Source organism: Globicephala melas, chromosome 10, assembly GCF_963455315.2.
Source record: "Globicephala melas chromosome 10, mGloMel1.2, whole genome shotgun sequence".
Taxonomy (NCBI): Eukaryota; Metazoa; Chordata; class Mammalia; order Artiodactyla; family Delphinidae; genus Globicephala; species Globicephala melas.
In genome coordinates this window covers 98,052,474-98,073,787 of record NC_083323.1, presented here as the reverse complement: position 1 = coordinate 98,073,787, position 21,314 = coordinate 98,052,474, and the positions used below count along the sequence as shown (strand labels likewise).

Below are 21,314 nucleotides of genomic sequence, written 5' to 3'. Positions count from 1 at the left end.
AACTACCCCACGACCAGGCCCATCTGGACTTCTCTGTCTCCTCCATCACTATACTTTAAAAACAAACAAACAAAATCACAGGAAAAGAGATCAGATTTGCAGTTAACTGAAGCTGGGGATAGGGGAAGGGGAAATTGGATGACTGCAATCAAAAGATGCAAACTTCCAGTTATAGTAAGTACTAGGCACGTAATGTACAGTGTAATAAATATAATTAACACTGCCTTATGGTATATATGAAAGTTGTTGAGAGTAAATCCTAAGCGTTCTCCACACAAAAAAAGTATTTCATTTTCTATTTCTTTAATTTTGTATCTATATGAGAGGATGGATGTTCACTAAACTTGTGATAATCACTTCGTGACGTGTGTAAATCAAAGCACTATGCTGTATGCCTTAAGCTTACACGATGTCACATGTCAACTACATCTCAATAAAGCTGTAAGGAAAGAAATCTTCATCAAAGTTCAGAATATCCTCAAAATTTACAATGGGATCTATTTTTTTACCTCCGCATAAGCTTTGGCCCAGGTACTTGCCAGCTGATGTAAGTCTACTTCACCTGACTTCACAGCTTCCAGGGCTGCTTCAGCATCTCTGTCATAATCTTTGAGGGATTCTTCTTCGATAAACTGGCTCAGAGCTTCTTTTAAGTCTGTAACAGGGACAACAAATACCATTGTCAGTACACATAAATAGGGAACATTTTACCTGGCTAAGCATTCCAATGTCAAACTTTATTTTATCAAGCCTAACAGAATGTCTAACTAAAACAGTGTCTTAACAGAATGAGACAATGAGAATACCCTTAACCCTTAAGAGAATGTCTAACTAAAATAAAATCAGCTTAGGGGATCATTTAACTAATCTCACAATTATTCTTCTTTACAATTACAGGTTATTGAATGGTCAAAATTCTTAACTCTGATATACAACCCTGATACTAATTTAAAATGTTGGGACTTCCCTGGCCGTCCAGTGGGTTAAGACTTCGCCTTCCAATGCAGGGGGTGTGGGTTCAATCCCTGGTCGGGGAGCTTAGATCCCACATGCCTCACGGGCAAAAAACCAAAACATAAAACAGAAGCAATATTGTAACAAATTCCATAAGACTTTAAAAATGGTCCACATCAAAAAAAAATCTTAAAAAAATTAAAAACGTTAATTTCTTAAGCCTGATTCTTTATCTGAAAGTGAGTAGGGAAAAGCACATAAAGACCTCCTATAGATTTAGAGCGGCTAAAGGTTTCTGTATTTAAATGAGTTTCCTATTTAACTTTCAAGGGTATATATTGTTACAGTCTTTGAATCTGAGAGAGAAATTGAGTGATTAGCATATTAAAACTGGTTTATTTCAGATGATCTACAATTCCAACTTTAGAGACACTATTCAGAGACTGCTTTGAGGATGTAAGAAGACCATGGCTTTCATCTTGGACACTTGCTCCCTCACTCTCTTAGGTTGTTGGCCCTGGTGGAGGCCAGCTGCAGGTCCTGAGGTGACCCTATGAAGAGGCCCACATGACAAGGCTTGACAACAACCTCACAAGGGATCTTGGAAACAATCCTCTGTCAGTAGAGCCTTCAGATGAGACTGTAGCCCTGACTGATGGTATGGCTGCAACCCCATGAGAAACCCTGAGTCAGAGGCACCCAGCTAGGTTGCACCTGCATCCCTGAACGACAGTAACAGTAAGGACAAGATAATACATATTTGTTGCTTTATGCCGCTTTTTTTTTTGAAAAAAGACTGATTGAAGAGCACTGGCATAGAAACCAGGATACCTGGGTTCTGGTCTTGGCTCTGTCATTATATAACTTCGGACCAGAGGTTCTCAGTCGTTAAGATGCATCAGAGTTCCCTGAAGAGCTTACTGGAATAGACTGCCGCATGCGCTCCCAGAGTTCCTGATTCTAAGGGAACTGGGTGGAGCCCGCCCAATAATCCACATTTCTAACGAGTTCCCAAGTGATACTGTAGCTGCTGATCAGGGAACACTTCTTGAGAATCATTGCGTTGGGCAAATAATTTAACCTTTCTAGGTACCGGTTTCCTTATTTGTACAAAGAGATTGTGCTGGAAAGTTTCTACGTTCCCTTGTAACTTCGACCTTCTATGATCCAACATATTCTCAATTAAAACATTTTCCCTCATCTGTAGACAGAACACAGACCTTTTAACATGGTTTAATACACACTTCATTAATGACTTTATGGAATTAATTTAGGTGAGCAAAGATTATTGAAAGCCAGGTACCCCTTCTCTCCCACGACATCTCAGGAATTGAGGACCGAATCATTAAAGGGCAACACATTCAGCACATAGCTAGTGATAGCGGACACACCTTATGAACCCATCCAACTACATTAGGAGGTTAAGAGTTCTAATCCAGACTCGGTGATTTTTCATATTTTAATCTAATTTTTATACTAAAATGCCTAATAAACAATGACAAGGGATACAAAAAAAAAACACTCCAGAAAACAAAGGTCTGGGGAACCTTTTTATTCTTGAAAGCTTCACATTTTGTAGTTGTTTCCAATGCTTCTTAGGTTTATGCTTTCTAATATAAAACTTCTAATGACAGAGACTATAGGAAAATAACGAAGTGATATTTTAAAAGAAATCAACCCTCACCTTTTTCTATAAAGCATGGTAAATTGTGCAGCAGCATCAGACGGCCATGTAAATGACTGGCATTCTCTTGAACAGGAAATTTGAGAGGCACCGTCAGTTTTAAGCACTGACTTCCCACTTTGAATTCATACACAAATTCCCTCCCTCTGTTGCAGAATCTTTCTCTGTTTTTCTTCATCTTCTTTGGCAGAATTTCTATAGCACTGACAACAACAAAAAAACTCAGCGGGTTATAAGTCCATTTAAAAAAAACATGATGTTTCATTATTGCTGTTCCACTTCTAAGATGTTCCCCCACTCAGAGGTTTTATTTGTGTGACTCTGAGTTGATTATTCTATTTCCCTACGTTTATCCCTGCATTTTCATCTTCATGATGAAAACAAAATGCTTCTTCTTTTAAGGAAAAGGTTCTTCTAAACTTCATTTAAGAAAAAAATTATGCCCACAAAATACTTAGCATTCCTAGGCAGAGTTCTCAGGAATAGGTAAGGATCATGGAGAGAAGAACAGAGAGGATTCTTAGGAACAGATGCATGGTGGGTGGATACAGTTCATGAAACAGCTGATGAATACAAAGTCAAAGAAACAGATCAGGGACCAATTCATCTTGAAGAGCTTAGAGGTGGTGGGTATGCGATCTGATTGGGGGTGGAGAGAAGGGAGATGGTGCTGGAAAGATTTCCATGAAGGAAAAAGATACACAGAAAGTGGAAAGTACAGGACAGCCCACAAGGCAAAGTGGACACTATTCATAAAGAAGAAAATCTAGTCAAAAAGAATACATCAACTGAAGATTTACTTATTAGCCTCCTAACTGGACTCCTGTCCCCAGACATTTCCCCATCAAATCAGTTTTCACACTATTCTCTACAATGAAGTCACAGCAATCGTTTTCAAGTGCATATCTGACCACGTTGCTCATCTGCTTAAATCCTTCTATGACATTCCTTGTAGGACTCAGGATACAATACAAACTCGTTAACGGAGCGTACCACGCCCCTGCTTATACCTCCAAACTCTTATTTCAGCACCTGCACCCCATCCTCTCCAACACACAAATCCAAAAACTTTATTTTCCAGCCATACTAAACTTCTTTCAATACCAAACCTCTCTTTCCACTCCCAACCTTTCTGAATGTTTTTCCTTTGCCTAGCACACGCTTACTGCCCTTCTTTCCTTGGCCACATCTCAGCTGAGCTAGGCCCCAGGAAACCTTTTAACTTGTAGGACTGTCATTAGGCTTAATCATATAATAAATACGAAGCATCCGACAAACTTAAGATGACCAATAAATGGAAGCTGGTAAAAATAATAAACAATAACAGGAAGCTCTGTAAGAACATATCAATTAAAAAAAATCAAAGGCTGCTAAATGAGCACACATGATGCAGGCAAAGACAGTAAAAAAACATTTTGCAGGGAACTGAAAATTACGGAAATAGGGGCTCATGGTCTCATCTTGTTTCGAGTCATAATTTTCGGCAAACAAAAACCATTAGCTCTGGTTTCAGTTGGTTCAACCTTTAGCCTTATTGTGTTTCAACAAATTGATACTTTAGCTCTCTCTCCCCGATCTGTTATGAACAGCAGGGCTGAAATCAAGCAAGGTTTCCGTACAATTATGGGATGCGAGGAGGAGAGCTGAACCGAACTCATGCAGCCAGTCGAGTGGAGGTTCTGAGGCTTAAATGAGTCAGGGAAGGGAGGGCAGACAAAGGGCCGAGAAGCCACGGCCGAGTGAGGGGAACAGTCCCCGGTTAGAGGGTTTCGGTCTGAGGGGGCTTCCTCGATCGGGTCGCGGGCTCACCTCCCCTTGTTCCGAGTCTCCTGCTGTCCGCACACCCGGCGCTGTCAACCAGCCGCGGTGCAGGAACCGTCAGCTGACTGCCGCCTTGTTTTTACAGCCGGAAGATCAGCTCCGGCAGATTCGTCCTCATCTTTTCCTCTTTCCCGGCACCCCGTGTAAAATTCCTCGGTCTAAGTGTCCCCTTGTTCCATAATACCTGAGTTGAATCATTTAAAAAGTGTAAGAAGGTGTACTTCTACTGTTATTGTCCATTTCAGAGACGGCGCAGAAGTGACGAAAGTGCAGCGGCGAAGCACCGGCTCGGCTCTGGCAGACCGGATGCGGAAGGGCGGTGCTTGGAGGGGGCGTGAACTAACGCGCGCTTCTCAGAGCGCATGCGCGCCCGCGGGGATGGCCGGAGAGGATTGGAGGACTGGCGGCGGGGCGGAGAGCTTCGAATCTGGTTTTGCGCGGGAATTGGAACGGCCGCCGCCGCTGCCGACAGGAGGCCGCGAGCTGCAGGTTTCCAGCCTTGGAGGGGACCATGGTGCGGCCTGCGAGGTGAGTAGTTCATGGCATCCGGCGCGGATGGGGAGGAAGGGCAGGAAGACGCTGTAGGCCGCGTCACCTGCATGGAATGGAGGGAAGGGCCCGAGGACCAGGGTAGCGATGGTGGGACCGACAGCTAAACGCTCTAGACTCCAGGGAGAGCTGCCGCTCCTCGGAAAGGTCCTAGCATCCAAGCTGTTTCCTTCTCTTGGCTCCTTTGACAGTTACTGCCGTTTCTTTTACCCACCCTGTTCAAATAAGGCCTGGTTACAGCGTTTTGCATTTCACCAAGCTTCTGCTTACGTGTTATTTCATTTGTTCGTCCCTATACTTCTTTGAGATAGAAAGTTTGGGTCTCCCTGTCTTATCAATTTAAACTTCTGGGCACGAAAGCCAGTTTAGCTGAGTCACACAGCTAGTAAGTTACAGGATAACATGCAAACCTAAGCCAGCTGGCGCCAGATCCTCTGTGTTTTCCATTAAATGTACTGTTTGAAACTATTGCTCCAGTTAACCTCAGTTGAGCACCGTGGAGGCCTAGGGTCAGCCGCTCATTTAGTAGAGTTTTGAATATATTTACTTTTGTGCTGGAGGTATATATTTACTAGATATATATATTTACTAGGTGCTGGAGGTTGCAGTCTAGTCAAGGGATGAAGTTAGGAGACGGAAAATAAACATGGCGATATGAGAGAGAGTGCGGAGGAGGAAAGCCCTACTTTAATTTTAATTTTAAGAAAAAATTCTATTGAAGTATAATTATTTATAATGTTGTGTATCTGGTGTACAGCAAAGTGATTTAGTTTTATATATACATATATGTACTTTTTCATATTCTTTTCCATTCTGGTTTATTACAGGATGTTCAATATAGCTCCCTGTGCTATACAGTAGGTCCTTGTTGTTTATCTATTTTATTTATAGTAGTTTGTACCTGCTGATCCCAAACTCTTAACTTATCCCTCCCCATCCCCTTTCCCCTTTGGTAACCATGTTTGTTTTCTATGTCTCTGAGTCTGTTTCTGTTTTGTAAATAAGTTCATTTGTATCATATTTTAGATTCCACATATAAGTGATATCATATGGTTTTTGTCTTTCTTTTTCTGACTTACTTCACTTAGTATCATAATCTCTAGGTCCAGCCATGTTGCTGCAAATGTCATTATTTCATTCTTGTTGATGGCTGAGTAATATTCCATTGTATATGTATACCACACTTCTTCATACACACATCTGTCAGTGGACATTTAGGTTGCTTCCATGCCTTGGCTATTGTAAATAGTGTTGCTATGAACATTGGGGTGCATGTATCTTTTCGGATTAGAGTTTTCTCCAGGTATATGCCCAGGAGTGGGATTGCTGGATCATATGGTAATTCTATTTTTAGTTTTTTGAGGAACCTCCATACTGTTCTCCATAGTGGCTGTATCAATTTACATTCCCACCAACAGTGCAGGAGGGTTCCCTTTTCTCCACACCCTTTCCAGCATTTGTTGTTTGTAGATTTTCTGATGACGCTCATTCTAACTGGTGTGAGGTGATACCTCATTGTAGTTTTGCTTTGTGTTTCTCTAATAATTAGTGATGTTGAGCAGCTTTTCATATGCCTCTTGGCCATCTGTATGTCTTCTTTGGAGAAATGTCTATTTAGGTCTTCTGCCCATTTCTGGATTGGGTTGTTTTTTTTAATATTGAACTGCATGAGCTGTTTATATATCTTGGAGATCAATCCTTTGTCCGTTGATTCGTTTGCAAATATTTTCAAATTTTTTTTTTTTACTATTTTTTTTTTTTTTTTTTTGCGGTACACGGGCCTCTCACTGCTGTGGCCTCTCCCGTTGCGGAGCACAGGCTCCGGACGCGCAGGCTCAGTGGCCATGGCTCAGGGGCCCAGCCGCTCTGCGGCATGTGGGATCTTCCCGGACCGGGGCACGAACCCGTGTCCCCTGTATCGACAGGCGGACTCTCAACCACTGCGCCACCAGGGAAGCCCCATTTTCTCCCATTTTGAGGGTTTTCTTTTCATCTTGTTTATGGTTTCCTTTGCTGTGCAAAATCTTTGAAGTTTCATTAGGTCCCATTTGTTTATTTTTGTTTTTATTTCCATTACTCAAGGAGGTGGATCAAAAAAGATCTTGCTGTGATTTATGTCAAAGAGTGTTCTTCCTATGTTTTCCTCTAAGAGTTTTATAGTGTCCAGTCTTACATTTAGGTCTCTAATCCATTTTGAGTTTATTTTTGTGTATGGTGTTAGGAAGTGTTCCAATTTCATTCTTTTACATGTAGCTGCCCAGTTTTCCCAGCACCACTTATTGAAGAGACTGTCTTTTCTCCATTGTATATCCATTGCCATAGATTAGTTGACCATAGGTGTGTGGGTTTATCTCTGGGCTTTCTATCTTGTTCCATTGATCTGTGTTTCTGTTTTTGTGCCAGTTCCATATTGTCTTGATTACTGTAGCTTTGTAGTATAGTCTGAAGTCAGGGAGTCTGATTCCTCCAGCTCCGTTTTTTTCCCTCAAGACTGCTTTGGCTATTCAGGGTCTTTTGTGTCTCCATACAAATTTTAAGATATTTTGTTCTAGTTCTGTAAAAAATGCCATTGGTAATTTGATAGGGATTGCATTGAATCTGTAGATTGCTTTGGGTAGTATAGTCATTTTCACAATATTGATTCTTCCAATCCAAGAACATGGTATGTCTATCCATCTGCTGGTATCATCTTTAATTTCTTTCATCAGTGTCTTATAGTTTTCTGCATACAGGTCTTTTGTCTCCCTAGGTAGGTTTATTCCTAGGTATTTTATTCTTTTTGTTGCAGTGGTAAATGGGAGTGTTTCCTTAATTTCTCTTTCAGATTTTTCATCATTAGTGTATAGGAATGCAAGAGATTTCTGTGCATTAATTTTGTATCCTGCAACTTTACCAAATTCATTGATTAGCTCTAGTAGTTTTCTGGTGGCATCTTTAGGATTCTCTATGTATAGTCTCATGTCATCTGCAAACAGTGACAGTTTTACTTCTTTTCCAATTTGTATCCCTTTTATTTCTTTTTCTCTGATTGCCGTGGCTAGGACTTCCAAAACTATGTTGAATAATAGTGGTGAGAGTGGACATCCTTGTCTTGTTCCTGAACTTAGTGGAAATGGTTTCAGTTTTTCACCTTTGAGAACGATGTTGGCTGTGTGTTTGTCCTATATGGCCTTTATTATGTTGAGGTAAGTTCCCTCTATGCCTACTTTCTGGAGGGTTTTTATCATAAATTGGTGTTGAATTTTGTCAAAAGCTTTTTCTGCGTCTATTGGGATGATCATATGGTTTTTCTCCTTCAGTTTGTTAATATGGTGTATCACATTGATTGATTTGCCTATATTGAAGAATCCTTGCCTTCCTTGGATAAACCCCACTTGATCATGGTGTATGATCCTTTTAATGTGTTGGATTCTGTTTGCTAGTATTTTGTTGAGGATTTTTGCATCTATATTCATCAGTGATATTGGTCTGTCATTTTCTTTTTTTGTAGTATCTTTGTCTGGTTTTGGTATCAGCATGATGGTGGCCTCATAGAATGAGTTTGGGAGTGTTCCTTCCTCTGGAATTTTTTTGAAGAGTTTGAGAGGGATGGGTGTTAGCGCCTCTCTAAATGTTTGATAGAATTCACCTGTGAAGCCATCTGGTCCTGGACTTTTGTTTGTTGGAAGATTTTTAATCACAGTTTCAATTTCATTACTTGTGATTGGTCTGTTCATATTTTCTGTTTCTTCCTGGTTCAGTCTTGGAAGGTTATACCTTTCTAAGAACTTGTCCATTTCTTCCAGGTTTTCCATTTGATTGGCATAGAGTTGCTTGTAGTAGTCTCTTAGGATGCTTTGTATGTCTGTGCTGTCTGTTGTAACTTCTCCTTTTTCATTTCTAATTTTACTGATTTGAGTCCTCTCCCTCTTTTTCTTGATGAGTCTGGCTAATGGTTTATCAATTTTGTTTATCTTCTCAAAGAACCAGGTTTTAGTTTTATTGATCTTTGCTATTGTTTTCTTTGTTTCTCTTTCATTTATTTCTGCTCTGATCTTTATGATTTCTTTCCTTCACCTAACTTTGGGTTTTCTTTGTTCTTCTTTCTCTAGTTCCTTTAGGTGTGAGGTTAGATTGTTTATTTGAGATTTTTCTTGTTTCTTGAAGTAGGCTTGTATTGTTATAAACTCTCTTAGAACTGCTTTTGCTGCATCCCATAGGTTTTGGATCGTTGTGCTTTCATTGTAATCTGTCTCTAGGTATTTTCTGATTTCCTCTTTGATTTCTTCAGTGATCTCTTGGTTATTTAATAACGTATTATTTAGCCTCCATGTGTTTGTGTTTTTTACGTTTTTTCCCTGTAACTGATTTCTAATCTCATAATGTTGTGGTTGGAAAAGATTCTTGATACGATTTCAATTTTCTTAAATTTACTGAGGCTTGATTTGTGACCCAAGATGTGATTTATCCTGGAGAGTGTTCCGTGCACATTTGAGAAGAAAGTGTAACCTGCTGTTTTTGCATGGAATGTCCTATAAATAACAATTAAATCTATCTGGTCTATTGTGTCATTTAAAGCTTCTGTTTCCTTATTTATTTTCATTTTGGATGATCTGTCCATTGGTGTAAGTGAGGTGTTAAGGTCCCCCACTATTATTGTGTTACTGTCGATTTCCTCTTTTATAGCTGTTAGCAGTTGCGTTATGTATTGAGGTGCTCCTATGTTGGGTGCATATATATTTATAATTGTTATATCTTCTTGGATTGATCCCTTGATCATGATGTAGTGTCCTTCCTTGTCTCTTGTAACATTCTTTATTTTAAAGTCTATTTTATCTGATATGAGTTTTGCTACTCCAGCTTGTTGTAGAGCTGGTTTGATGGTGCTGAATTCTCTTAGCTTTTGCTTGTCTGGAAAGCTTTTGATTTCTCCATCGAATCTGAATGAGATCCTTGCCGGGTAGAGTAATCTTGGTTGTAGGTTCTTCCCTTTCATCACTTTAGGTTTATCATGCCATTCCCTTCAGGCTAGTAGAGTTTCTGCTGAGGAATCAGCTGTTAACCTTGTGGGAGTTCCCTTGTATGTTATTTGTCTTTTTTCCCTTGCTGCTTTCAATAATTTTTCTTTGTCTTTAATTTTTGCCAATTTGATAACTATGTGTCTCAGCATGTTTCTCCTTGGGTTTATCCTGTATGGACTCTGTGCTTCCTGGACTTTGGTGGCTATTTCCTTTCCCGTGTTAGGGAAGTTTTCGACTATAATCTCTTCAAATATTTTCTCAGGTCCTTTCTCTCTCTCTTCTCCTTCTGGGACCCCTATAATGCGAATGTTGTTGCATTTAATGTCGTCCCAGAGATCTCTTAGGCTGGCGTCAGTTCTTTTCATCCTTTTTTCTTTATTCTGTTACATGGCAATGAATTCCACCATTCTGTCTTCCAGGTCACTTATCTGTTCTTCTGTCTCAGTTATTCTGCTATTGATTCCTTCTAGTTTAGTTTTCATTTCAGTTATTGTATTGTTCATCTCTGTTTGTTTGTTCTTTAATTCTTCTAGGTCTTTGTTAAACGTTTCTTGCATCTTCTTGATCTTTGCCTCCGTTGTTTTTCTGAGGTCCTGGATCATCTTCACTATCATTATTCTGAATTCTTTTCTGGAAGGTTGCCTATCTCCACTTCATTTAGTTGTTTTTCTGGGGTTTTATCTTGTTCCTTCATCTGGTACATAGCCCTCTGCCTTTTCATCTTGTCTGTCTTTCTGTGAATGTGGTTTTTGTTCCACAGGCTGTGGAATTGTAGTTCTTGCTTCTTCTCTCTGCCCTCTTGTGGATGAGGCTATCTAAGAGGCTTGTGCAAGTTTTCTGATGGGAGGGACTGGTGGTGGGTATAGCTGGGTGTTGCTCTGGTGGGCAGAGCTCTGTAAAACTTTAATCCACTTGTCTGATGATGGGTGGGGCTGGGTTCCCTCCCTGTTGGTTGTTTGGCCTGAGGCAACCCAGCACTGGAGCCTACCCAGGCTCTTTGTTGGGGCTAGTGGCAGACTCTGGGAGGGCTCATGCCAAGGAGTACTCCCCAGAACTTCTGCTGTCAGTGTCCTTGTCCTCAAGGTGAGACACAGCCCCCATCCCCACCTCTGCAGGAGACCCTCCAACACTAGCATGTAGGTCTGGTTCAGTCTCCCCTGGGGTCACTGCTCCTTCCCCTGGGTCCCGAAGCACACGCTACTTTGTGTGTGCCCTCCAAGAGTGGAGTCTCTGTTTCCCCCAGTCCTGTCAGAGTCCTGCAGTCAAATCCCACTAACCTTCAAAGTCTGATTCTCTGGGAATTCCTCCTCCCATTGGCGGACCCCCAGGTTGGGAAGCCTGACGTGGGGCTCAGAACCTTCACTCCAGTGGGTGGACATCTTGGCATAAGTGTTTTCCAGTTTGTGAGTCACCCACCCAGCAGTTATGGGATTTGATTTTACTGTGATTGCGCCCTTCCTACCATCTCATTGTAGCTTCTCCTTTGTCTTTGGATGTGGGGTATCTTTTTTGGTGAGTTCCAGTGTCTTCCTGTCGATGATTGTTCAGCAGTTAGTTGTGATTCTGGTGTTCTCCCAAGAGGGAATGAGAGCACGTCCTTCTGCTCCGCCATCTTGGTTCAGGGCCTTAATTTATATATTCTTAAGGGAATCCAAACATATTTTTATTTACTCAAGACTATTAATGACCTTAAAGAATGGAGGTGAGAAATTGACATTTGTGTAAATGAAAAGTTCTGCTTTGTTCACAGGCACAAGAAGCCAGTGAATTACTCCCAGTTTGAGGACTCTGACAGTGATGGTAAGTAGAGCTTCTTATGTCTTCTTTAAAGATTTGGAAATTTATTTCCTCACAATTTATAGGATGTGTGTGTGTGTGTGTGTGTGTGTGTGTGTGTGTGTGTGTGTGTGTGTATGGCTACAATATGGTTAGTACCAATTGCATATGAGGTAGGCCTGGAAAAATAATATTCTAAGCACTTAGGATACTTATGTTGATAATTACACTGACCAGAATTATTGGCATAAATCATAACCAAATAGGGCAGGTAAAATGGCTTTTTGTATCTAAACTCTGTGAGGTCCGTGTTTCTCACTGTGGGATTTGTACCCTTTTATCCCTTACTCTAAGAAGAACACACTTTCTGAGATACAAATGTGTTACAGAGTATAATGTGAAATCCCCATTAATTGTACAATAAAACAAGACATTGAAAAAAGATCAGGCATAAACTTTACCCTATTGTGTTTTTTATATATATGTGTATGTGTGTGTGTGTGTGTATCCATATATATTTGCTTGTCTCTGCTATTAAGAGAACTTTGATCAAAACGTTTGAGAAACATTGTTAGATTACATTATACTTAAAGGTAAGTTTTGTGTTTCTTTCTTAGACCATTGGAGTTTTCTGCAGGTCAGATATTTAGTAATTCCTCAGTTTGAAGGAATCTGTTTTTCACCTTGAGCCCAGTCTTACGTGTGTCTAATACTTGGGAGAAAAGAGCATAGGGTATAACTTCTAGCTTTTTAATTATTGTCATCAGTCTGTCACTAAATTGTTATAAATTGCTGGTTGTATTCTGGAGACTGTGGCGTGGGGGTGGGGGGCGAGTCACAAATTATTATATTCCTACCTGGGGAAGCACAAAAGAGACGACAGGTATTAATAAATGCGAAAGTGCGTGATTCAGACTACACGCACATGAAGGTATGCATACATGTGTCATGTATGAGTTAGAACGCTAGAGCAGCAGTCTTAGCTTGAGTGTCAATAGAAGAGCTACCTCACTTCTGAGGATTGGTAAGACAGAAGACTCTGGGAGAACAGAATGGGCTGGAAAAGAGCATCCCTTTGCCAAAAATCATTTTCTTCCACTTGTCAATATGATAAAATTATAAAGGGAATTTTAATAATTTTTCTAATGGTTTTACAGATTTTTAATTAATTGTTCTTTTCTTTGCCACTTGCACATATTAGCTTAGTTGCCTTTGCAGCTTTTTGGGGGATTAGTTTTTGATAGATTGATATTTTAAAAAATCAAGGCCACTAGAACAAAGTTGAGAAGCTTGAGGGAGAATAAAGACAAACAGTATACCAACAGTATTTTTTAAACTGTGGAAAGCAAGCAGTTTGCTTGTCTTTGCTTTTTTTTCTTTTTTTAATTAATTTATTTTTGGCTGTGCTGGGTCTTTGTTGCTGCGCACAGGCTTTCTCTAGTTGCGGCGAGCTAGGGCTACTCTTCGTTGCCGTGCGCAGGCTTCTCATTGTGGTGGCTTCTCTTGTTGCGGAGCATGGGCTCTAGGTGTGCGGGCTTCAGTAGTTGTGGCATGCGGGCTTCAGTAGTTGTGGCTCGCGGGCACTAGAGCGCAGGCTCAGTAGTCGTGGTGCACAGGCTTAGTTGCTCCGTGGCACGTGGGATCTTCCTGGACCAGGGCACGAACCCGCGTCCCCTGCATTGACAGTTGGATTCTCAACCACTGTGCCACCAGGGAAGCCCCAATTTGCTTATCTTTAAAACTTGAACACACGTGGTAATGAATCTCAGCTACCAAGAAAGTAATTTTATTTATTTCTTCCTAAGGAAAAGCAATTTCATATATTCTTTTATTTTTAATTCACACATGAATAGATGATTTTGTTCCTGCAACCGCACCGTTAAATAAAAAATCCAGAAGTACACAAAAGGAGTTAAAACTAGAAAAACCAGAACCTAAACTGAAGAATCTCCAGGAAAAAGACATCCCACTACAAGAGAAAACCCCTAAAAAAAGGTGAGAGGTAAGACATACAGTACATATGACATTAGGTGTGTTAATTTAAAAGAGAGGTAAATTCCAATTCTTGGTCTAAATTAGAATTTGAGCAGCACCATGGGTCTTATTTTATTTAGTGCATGCAGGAGAACAGGGATGTACCACTAATCCCCTTCTGACTTTCCGAACTTCTTCAAGCTCACAAATGTATGAGGAAATACCATTTGAGTATGAGGACCATCATAATTACCAGTTTAGAAGGTGTGACTTGCGTTTGCAGGACCTGCTCCCTGTCTCTGAATCCTCAGGTTTTACAAGACTACTTCGTTAAAAATTACATTTGTAAGGACAGGTTTATAAAATCGAAAACCACGTATCTATACTGTATGGGATGGTGGATGTTCCCTAAGCTTCTTGTGGACGTCATTTCATGACGCACGTAAGTCAGATCACTGTGCATCACTGTATTGTACACTTTAAACTTCTACAGTGCTGGATGTCAATTATATCTCAGTAAAACTGGAAGAAAAAAATTAAACTATGTATTTTTCTAGAGAGAAAAAATATTTTCTCTTTATCTTACTGAGTTTTGTCCAGCAGTGAGCAGGACCTGTGGTTTCTAGACCCACCCTGGAGTTCCATTAGTCGGTACCGAGAGAGGGTAAAATGAGGGAAGGAAGCCCCAAGAGGCCCCAGACTTGCACTATGGGGAGGAGATGGGCAGAGGAGGGATACTGACAAATGGAACGTGGGACGTGGGATGCTTTACTCCTACAATAAATGTGAGGAAAGTTAATTAACGTAGAGAGACTTAGCCCATGTCCTTCTCCTTACTTTTTTCTTTTTTGTTTTTGAGCTTCTTGTACTACCTTTAAAATATAGTTAACAAAACAACCAATGGATGGGAGAAAATATTTGCAAATCATAGAACCCATTAGGGACTTGTATCTGGAATATATAGGAAACTCGTACAGTCCAACAATAAAAAGAATAATGAACCAAGTTAGAAATGGGCAAAGGACTTGAATAGACACTTCTTTAAAGAATATATGTAAATGGCCGATAGCACATGAAAAGATGCTCAACATCCCTGCCATCAGGGAAATACAAATCAAAACCACAATAAGATAACATGTCACGCCCAGAGGGATGGCTGTAAGCAGAAGGACAGACAACAGCAAGTGTCGAGGAGGATGTGGAGAAATGGAAACCTCACACATTGCTGCTGTGGATACAAAATGGTACAGCCACATTGGACAACAGAGTAGCAGCTCCTTGAAATAAACAGCTATTATATGACCCAGCCTAGGTATGTACCCAAGAGAAATAAAAATCTATGCCCACACAAAAACCTGTGCATGAATATTTATAGGAGCATTATTCATAATAGGCAAAACATGGAAGTAATCCAAATGTTTATCAACTAATGACTGGGTAAGTGAAATGTGATATATCCACACAGTGGAATATTATTCAGCAGTAAACAGAAGTGAAGTACAGGGAGGGGGAAGGGGAAGCTGGGACGAAGTGAGAGAGTGGCATGGACATATATACGCTACCAAATGTAAAATAGATAGCTAGTGGGAAGCAGCCGCATAGCACAGGGAGATCAGCTCGGTGCTTTGTGACCCCCTAGAGGGGTGGGATAGGGAGGGTGGGAGGGAGACGCAAGAGGGAGGAGATATGGGGATATATGTATACGTACAGCTGATTCACTTTGTTATAAAGCAGAAACTAACACCATTGTAAAGCAATTATACTCCAATAAAGATGTTAAAAAAAAGAAATGAAGTACTGATATATGCTACAACATGGATGAACCTTGAAAACATTGTAGGGAGCCAAAGAAGCTGGCACAAAAGGCCACATATTATATGGTTCCAGTAATACGAATTGTCCGGAATAGACAAGTCCATAGAAACAGAAAGTAGATTAGTGGTTGCCAGATGCTGGGGAGGGGGATACGGGGATTGACTGCTAGTGAATATGAGGTTTCTTTTTGGGTTGATGAAAGTGTTCTGAAATTACGTAGTGGTGATGGTTTCACAGCTCTCTGAATATACTAAAAACTGCTGAATTGTATGCTTCAAAAGGGTGGATTTTATACTGTGCGACTTATATCTCAATAAAATTGCTATTTTAAAAAATAAATCCTTCAAGGTGCATTCAGTATTACCTCCTTTACGTAACCTTTTCTTACCTTCACACCTTTCTTTGCTTTCTCTTCCTCTCAAGCACTATAGCACTCTTGACCGCCTTGAACAGGAGACGTGATAATCTTTTTATATCGGGTAATTATTATGGGACTTGTTTTCCTACCTCCTCATTAACTGCAGACTTTTTGAGGGCATTTTTAATATCCTGTCTAGTGCAATGCCTCACAGAGTAAGTACTTGCTGAAATATTTGTCAAAGTCCAGATTGGGCGGAACAGATGTAAAAAAAAAAAAGTAATTTCAGTTTAATAAAAGAGCTATAACAGCTGTCTAAAGAGGTGTGGGTGAGGTCAAGGAACATTTCTAAGTGGAAGTGATGTTTGAGCCACGTCCGTTCTCAGTTGGGCAGGTGCTTCCCACCGGGACGGAGCTGGTGGTGAGGAAGAGACATCCCAATGAAATAGGCATTGTCACGTGATGCTCCTATTTCAAATCTGTTCTGCTGGGTCCAACATGACACTTAACTTGTTAAGGAGCAATTATGATCATGATTATTGTTGAAGAACATCTTTCTGAGGTTGGAAAGAAACTCTTAGTCACTGAGGAAAATCTCAGATTTTAGCTGAGATTGATAGTTTACAAACTCATTATTATTTGTGTGTCTATTTTAGAATGCCTTTAGATGATAAGCTCTACCAGAGAGACCTAGAAGTCGCACTGGCTTTATCAGTGAAGGAACTTCCAGCCGTCACCATTGATGTGGAGGAGTCTCAAGATAAAAGTAACCTTATTTTCGATAATTGTCTTGAAAACCTTCTTATTGCTTTTGCCATCGTTTCGTTGGTTGAGCCTTTACGGAGGGAAGAATGTAGTTTTAAAACTTTGGACTAAAAAAGGAGCAATTTGCAGAGGGTGCCGTTGGATTCAGTTGTTTATTCAGTTGCGTAAATCTCACCCACACATAGATGCCTCTCTGCCTAACACTCAGATCCAACTGGAGGACGTGGGCCGTGACCCTGCATGTCCAAAGCTCGTCTTTATGTGCAGTGAGAAGTTAATTTCATGATCAAATAAATTGACCTCAACATCCAAGCAATCCACCTGCTTTCTCTCCAAATCCAGATTAGTTAAACATAATCTAATGGTGGTCATTTTTATTACTTACAGAGGCTAAAGGTACTAATTTGGTTAGCAAGCTCAGTAGACTTGACAGATTTATGACTGCTGGCTTTATCTGTGGGTTTTTCTCCGTGGATTTTTCTGGCAATTGGTCAGCAGAAGGCAACATTGATATTCTGGAGAAACAGAAATCATTATTCCCAGAGATGACATTAAAATTGCTCAGTTGCTTTTTGGATTAAACTGCTTTGGCCTAACTTCTTTTATCTTGGAGGATAGTTTTAGCCCATTTGCTTATTTAGGGGTATAGATGTTTAAGTCAGTAGTGCCTCCTGTTTGAAAATAAGTGAGATAGTGTTGATTAGGGGGCCCTTTTAGTAATCAGGAGTCAAAGAAACTGAAAAAGAGAATTGTCATGTATCTAAAACTGAGAAAGTGAAAATCTCTTTCCTGTAAGAGATCGTGGCATCGTATAGCAAGGTTTCCTTGGAAGTACCACTTCTCCGAGAGTAATAGTACCAATCATCATGACTTAAAGTTCTCTTAAAATACTCCAGATCATTTTAAAGTTGTGATAATGATTGAAGAGTCTTTACATTAGTAAAAGCACAGATCTGCCTACACAAAAATGATAGTTAATATTTGTCCACTGTTTCCTTTGTGCTGGGCACCACAATAAGCAATTTCCACATTCAGTCAACATTTAATTCCCCACAATAGCCTCATTTAATCCGCACACTGTTTTTTTTTGGTTTTTGGGTTTTTCTGGCTGCGTTGGGTCTTCGTGGCTGTGCCTGGGCTTTCTCTAGTTGTGGCGAGTGGGGGCTGCTCTTCCTTGCGGTGCACGGGCTTCTCACTGTGGTGGCTTCTCTCGTTGCGGAGCACGGGCTCTAGGCACACGGGCTTCAGCAGTTGTGGCACACGGGCTCAGTAGTTGTGGCTCGTGGACTCTAGAGCACAGGCTCAGTGGTCGTGGCCGACGGACTTCGTTGCTCCACGGCATGTGGGATCTTCCCAGACCAGGGCTGGAACCCATGCCCCCTGCATTGGCAGGCGGATTCTCAACCACTGCACCACCAGGGAAGCCCCCCAGACTGTTTTTATCTCCACATTATAGATGAGGAAATTAGGTTTTGTAGAGGATAAGCAACTTTCCCCTGGTATATTGCCGATTTAAGAGCCTGAATTTGAACTTAAGTCTGATTAAAGTTTGTGTGATTTCAGAACCAAAACTTCTAACCATATGTTAGCCTCGCCAAGTAAAGTCACTGTGCTAGTCCGAGCCTGGATCAGCGGTCCCCAGCCTTTTTGGTGCCAGGGACCGGTTTTGTGGAAAGCAGTTTTTCCACGGCGGGGAGGGGGGAGAATGGTTCAGGCCGTAATGCGATTGATGGGCAAGGATAGGGAGCGGCTGTAAATACAGATGCAGCTTCGCTCACTCGCCGCTCCCCTCCTGCTGTGCGGCCCAGTTCCTAACAGGCTGCGGACCGGCACCAGTCCACGGCCCAGGGATCACTTATCTGTATCTGTATCTAAATGGTATTAGATTTTAGCGCTTATCTTCCTATTTCTAGACATTGGTTGATTAGGGTGCTTTCTTCTTCCTTATATTTAGACATTGACAAATATAGTGAAACAGAAGCAATGAGTAAGTCTCCTCATATCTCCAATTGCAGTGTAGCCAGTGATTATTTAGGTAAGTTTTTGATATTAATAATATTTTTTCCATTGACGTTTTCTAACTCTTATTTAAATTCCTGAAACTGTAACTAGAACCAAGGTCTTCACATTTGTGAAGGTTCTCTTCACCCCTCTCCTTTGTTTCTTTCTGTTTTAGTTTTCCTCTCTTTTAACTGCAGACTCAGTTTCTTCCCTGGTGGAGGGTCACGACTACCCATGGCTTCTAGTTGACATCAGTTGAACACTGAAGAAAGGGGCTCTATCTTCCCAGCTCCAGTTTGAAAATTCTTGGGGAAAGACTCTTTCAGTGTGGGCCTTGGACTTTTGCTTAACTCAGACTGTTGCCAGGAGACTGATGTATTGTGATTGACCCAGACTGGGCTGTGTGGTCTGTTACTAGAAGCACAGGAAGGACAAAGCTGGGCAAATAACAAGAGCAGGTGTAATAGACGTCTACTCCACAGTTCTTTAAATGTTACCTGGCACAAAAAGTTTCGTTGATTTTTTTTTTTATCCTGAAGATCTGGATAAGATCACTGAGGAGGATGATTCCCAGGGTCCTCAGCGGAGAAGAAAAGCGGCATCCCAAGCCGTGGTCCAGCAGAGGAAGATTCTTTTGGAAAACAGCGACGGCGACGGCGCCGATGACTCCGAACCAGACTTTGCAACTGGTAGGTCATGTCCTAACTCAAAATTAACCCTATGGAGAGTCAGTAGAAAGCTCTTGGAGACCATGAACGTATGCAAAGCACTGCTAAACGTCTGGTGTGTGCAAACTTGAGTAATACCCAGGACAGTTCAATTCAGCTATGGCATTTGGGGGAAAAGCTTTATCTAGAGGTGACCTTTAAGCCGTGCCTTGAACAATGAGTAGCATTTAGGGGTGAAATAGCACTTCTGACTGATAGAAGGGCATAAACAAGAGAACAGGCAAGTGCACATACAAGAGCTCAGTGGCGCTGGAGGTTCCTCAGAAAACTAAAACTAGGACCACCTCAGGATCCAGCAGTTCCACTCCTGAGTATTTATCCAAAGAAAACAAAAGCACTAATTAGAAAAGATATCTGCACCCGCATGGGCACTGCAGCATTATTCACAATAGCCAAGATGAGACAGGAACCTAAGTGCCCGTCAGTAGATGAAGGGATAAAGAGGATGTGGTATATGCGTGTGTCCACACACACACACAGTGACTATTACTCAGCCATAGAAAACATGCCATTTGCAGCAACATGGGTGGACCTAGAGGGCATTGTGCTAAGTGAAATAAGTCAGAGAAAGACAAAAACTATATGATTTCACTTATATGTGGAATCTAAAAAACAAAACAAATGATCAGACAACAAAAGAGAAACAGAGAACAAACAGGTGGTTGCCTGAGGGGAGGAGGGTGAGGGGAGGAAAGAAATAGTTGAGGGAGATTAAGAGGGACAGACATCCAGTTGCAAATTAAATGAGTCATGGAACGTACAGTGTGGGGAATATACTCAACAATTATGTAATATCTTTGTGTAGTGACAGATGGTAACGAGCTTATCGTGGTGATCATTTTGAAATGTATAGAAATAGCGAATCACTGTGTTGTGTACCAGGAGCTAGCACAGTGTTTTAGGTCAGCTATACTTCACAAACAAACAAATTCATGGAAAAAGAGATCAGGTTTGTGGTTACCAGAGGCAGGTGTTGGGGGAGGGGGAATGAGATGGAGGCAGTCAGTAAGTACACACGTGCAGCTATAAGATAAATAAGCACTAGGGATATAACGTACAACAGGATGAAGATGATGAGCACAGCTGTGTGTTACATATGAAAGTTAAGAGAGTAAATCCTAAGAGTTCTCATCACAAGAAAAACAATTTTTTCGATTTCTTTAATCTTGTGTCTGTGAGATGATGGAGGTTCACCAAACTTCTTGTGATAGTCACTTCACGATGTGCATAAATCAAATCGTTATGTTATACACCTTAAACTTACACAGTGCTGCATGTCAGTTATATCTCAGTAAAGCTGGAAGAAACGAGAAAAAGACATAGAAACAGACACACACAGAGTTCAGTGAGGTTTGCAGGGAAGGGAGAATGTGGTGGAGGTTGGAGAGGCCGCCTGGCGCCAGATCGTGAAGGGTCTCCAGCCTGCTTTACCTTAAATGGAAGGACAGACATGTTCCCCGATACACTCAGTGTACTTCAGGGAGCAATACTACCAGTTTATTTCCATCTGCCCTGAGCCAGGAATGACTCACTCTGCCATCCCCTCAGAGCTGGTTGTTTATCATACTTGAATGTGCTGCTGGATTCATTTCAGACAACCTGAGTTATCTGGGACAGGGTCCCTTCTTTAAGTGACATTTCAGAGTTTTCCTCCTGCACTGGCTCACCCTAGATGAGAAGAGAAAGGAACTTCTGTGACCTTCAGTGGGGAAAGAAAAGTGAAAGTGGAGAGAATCAAGGCTTTTCTTAAGGACATCTAAAGATACCCCAAATCTATAACCTGAGTGTCTGGGCCTTCCAGATTTCCCAGTATGAGATGCTAATGACTTGGGATTCTGGGAGCTCCATTTCCCCACCTCCAGTTTATTTAAATAGCATGATAGCCCGCT

The 21,314-nt window shown here is 41.1% G+C and overlaps 2 protein-coding genes across 5 annotated transcripts in view; one reads left to right on the top strand and one right to left on the bottom strand.

Annotated features, from left to right (window-relative positions):
- FERRY3 (FERRY endosomal RAB5 effector complex subunit 3) overlaps positions 1–4,693 on the bottom strand; it is a 51,006-nt gene extending 46,313 nt beyond the window's left edge. The window contains exons 1-3 of one of the 3 annotated variants that reach the window (XR_009565529.2): positions 4,448–4,692; positions 2,639–2,841; positions 510–655 (exon numbers count right to left, since the gene is read on the bottom strand). Coding sequence is in view for 2 of the 3 variants with exons in the window: in XM_030834672.3 (XP_030690532.2) it covers positions 510–655; positions 2,639–2,816 (324 nt within the window). In the remaining variant the exon portion in view is untranslated. Of the gene's footprint in view, positions 1–509; positions 656–2,638; positions 2,842–4,447 lie in introns of all 3 variants that reach the window. The other 2 variants (XM_060306408.2, XM_030834672.3) reach the window with 2 other exon arrangements.
- A 163-nt stretch (positions 4,694–4,856) lies between these two features.
- Positions 4,857–21,314, top strand: part of RAD51AP1 (RAD51 associated protein 1) — a 29,490-nt gene continuing 13,032 nt past the window's right edge. For both annotated transcript variants that reach the window (XM_070046490.1, XM_060306786.1), the window contains exons 1-6: positions 4,857–4,987; positions 11,759–11,808; positions 13,638–13,779; positions 16,588–16,697; positions 18,651–18,731; positions 19,237–19,386. In XM_070046490.1, the coding sequence (XP_069902591.1) occupies positions 4,971–4,987; positions 11,759–11,808; positions 13,638–13,779; positions 16,588–16,697; positions 18,651–18,731; positions 19,237–19,386 (550 nt within the window). In that variant the 5' untranslated portion in view covers positions 4,857–4,970. The remainder of the gene's footprint in view (positions 4,988–11,758; positions 11,809–13,637; positions 13,780–16,587; positions 16,698–18,650; positions 18,732–19,236; positions 19,387–21,314) is intronic.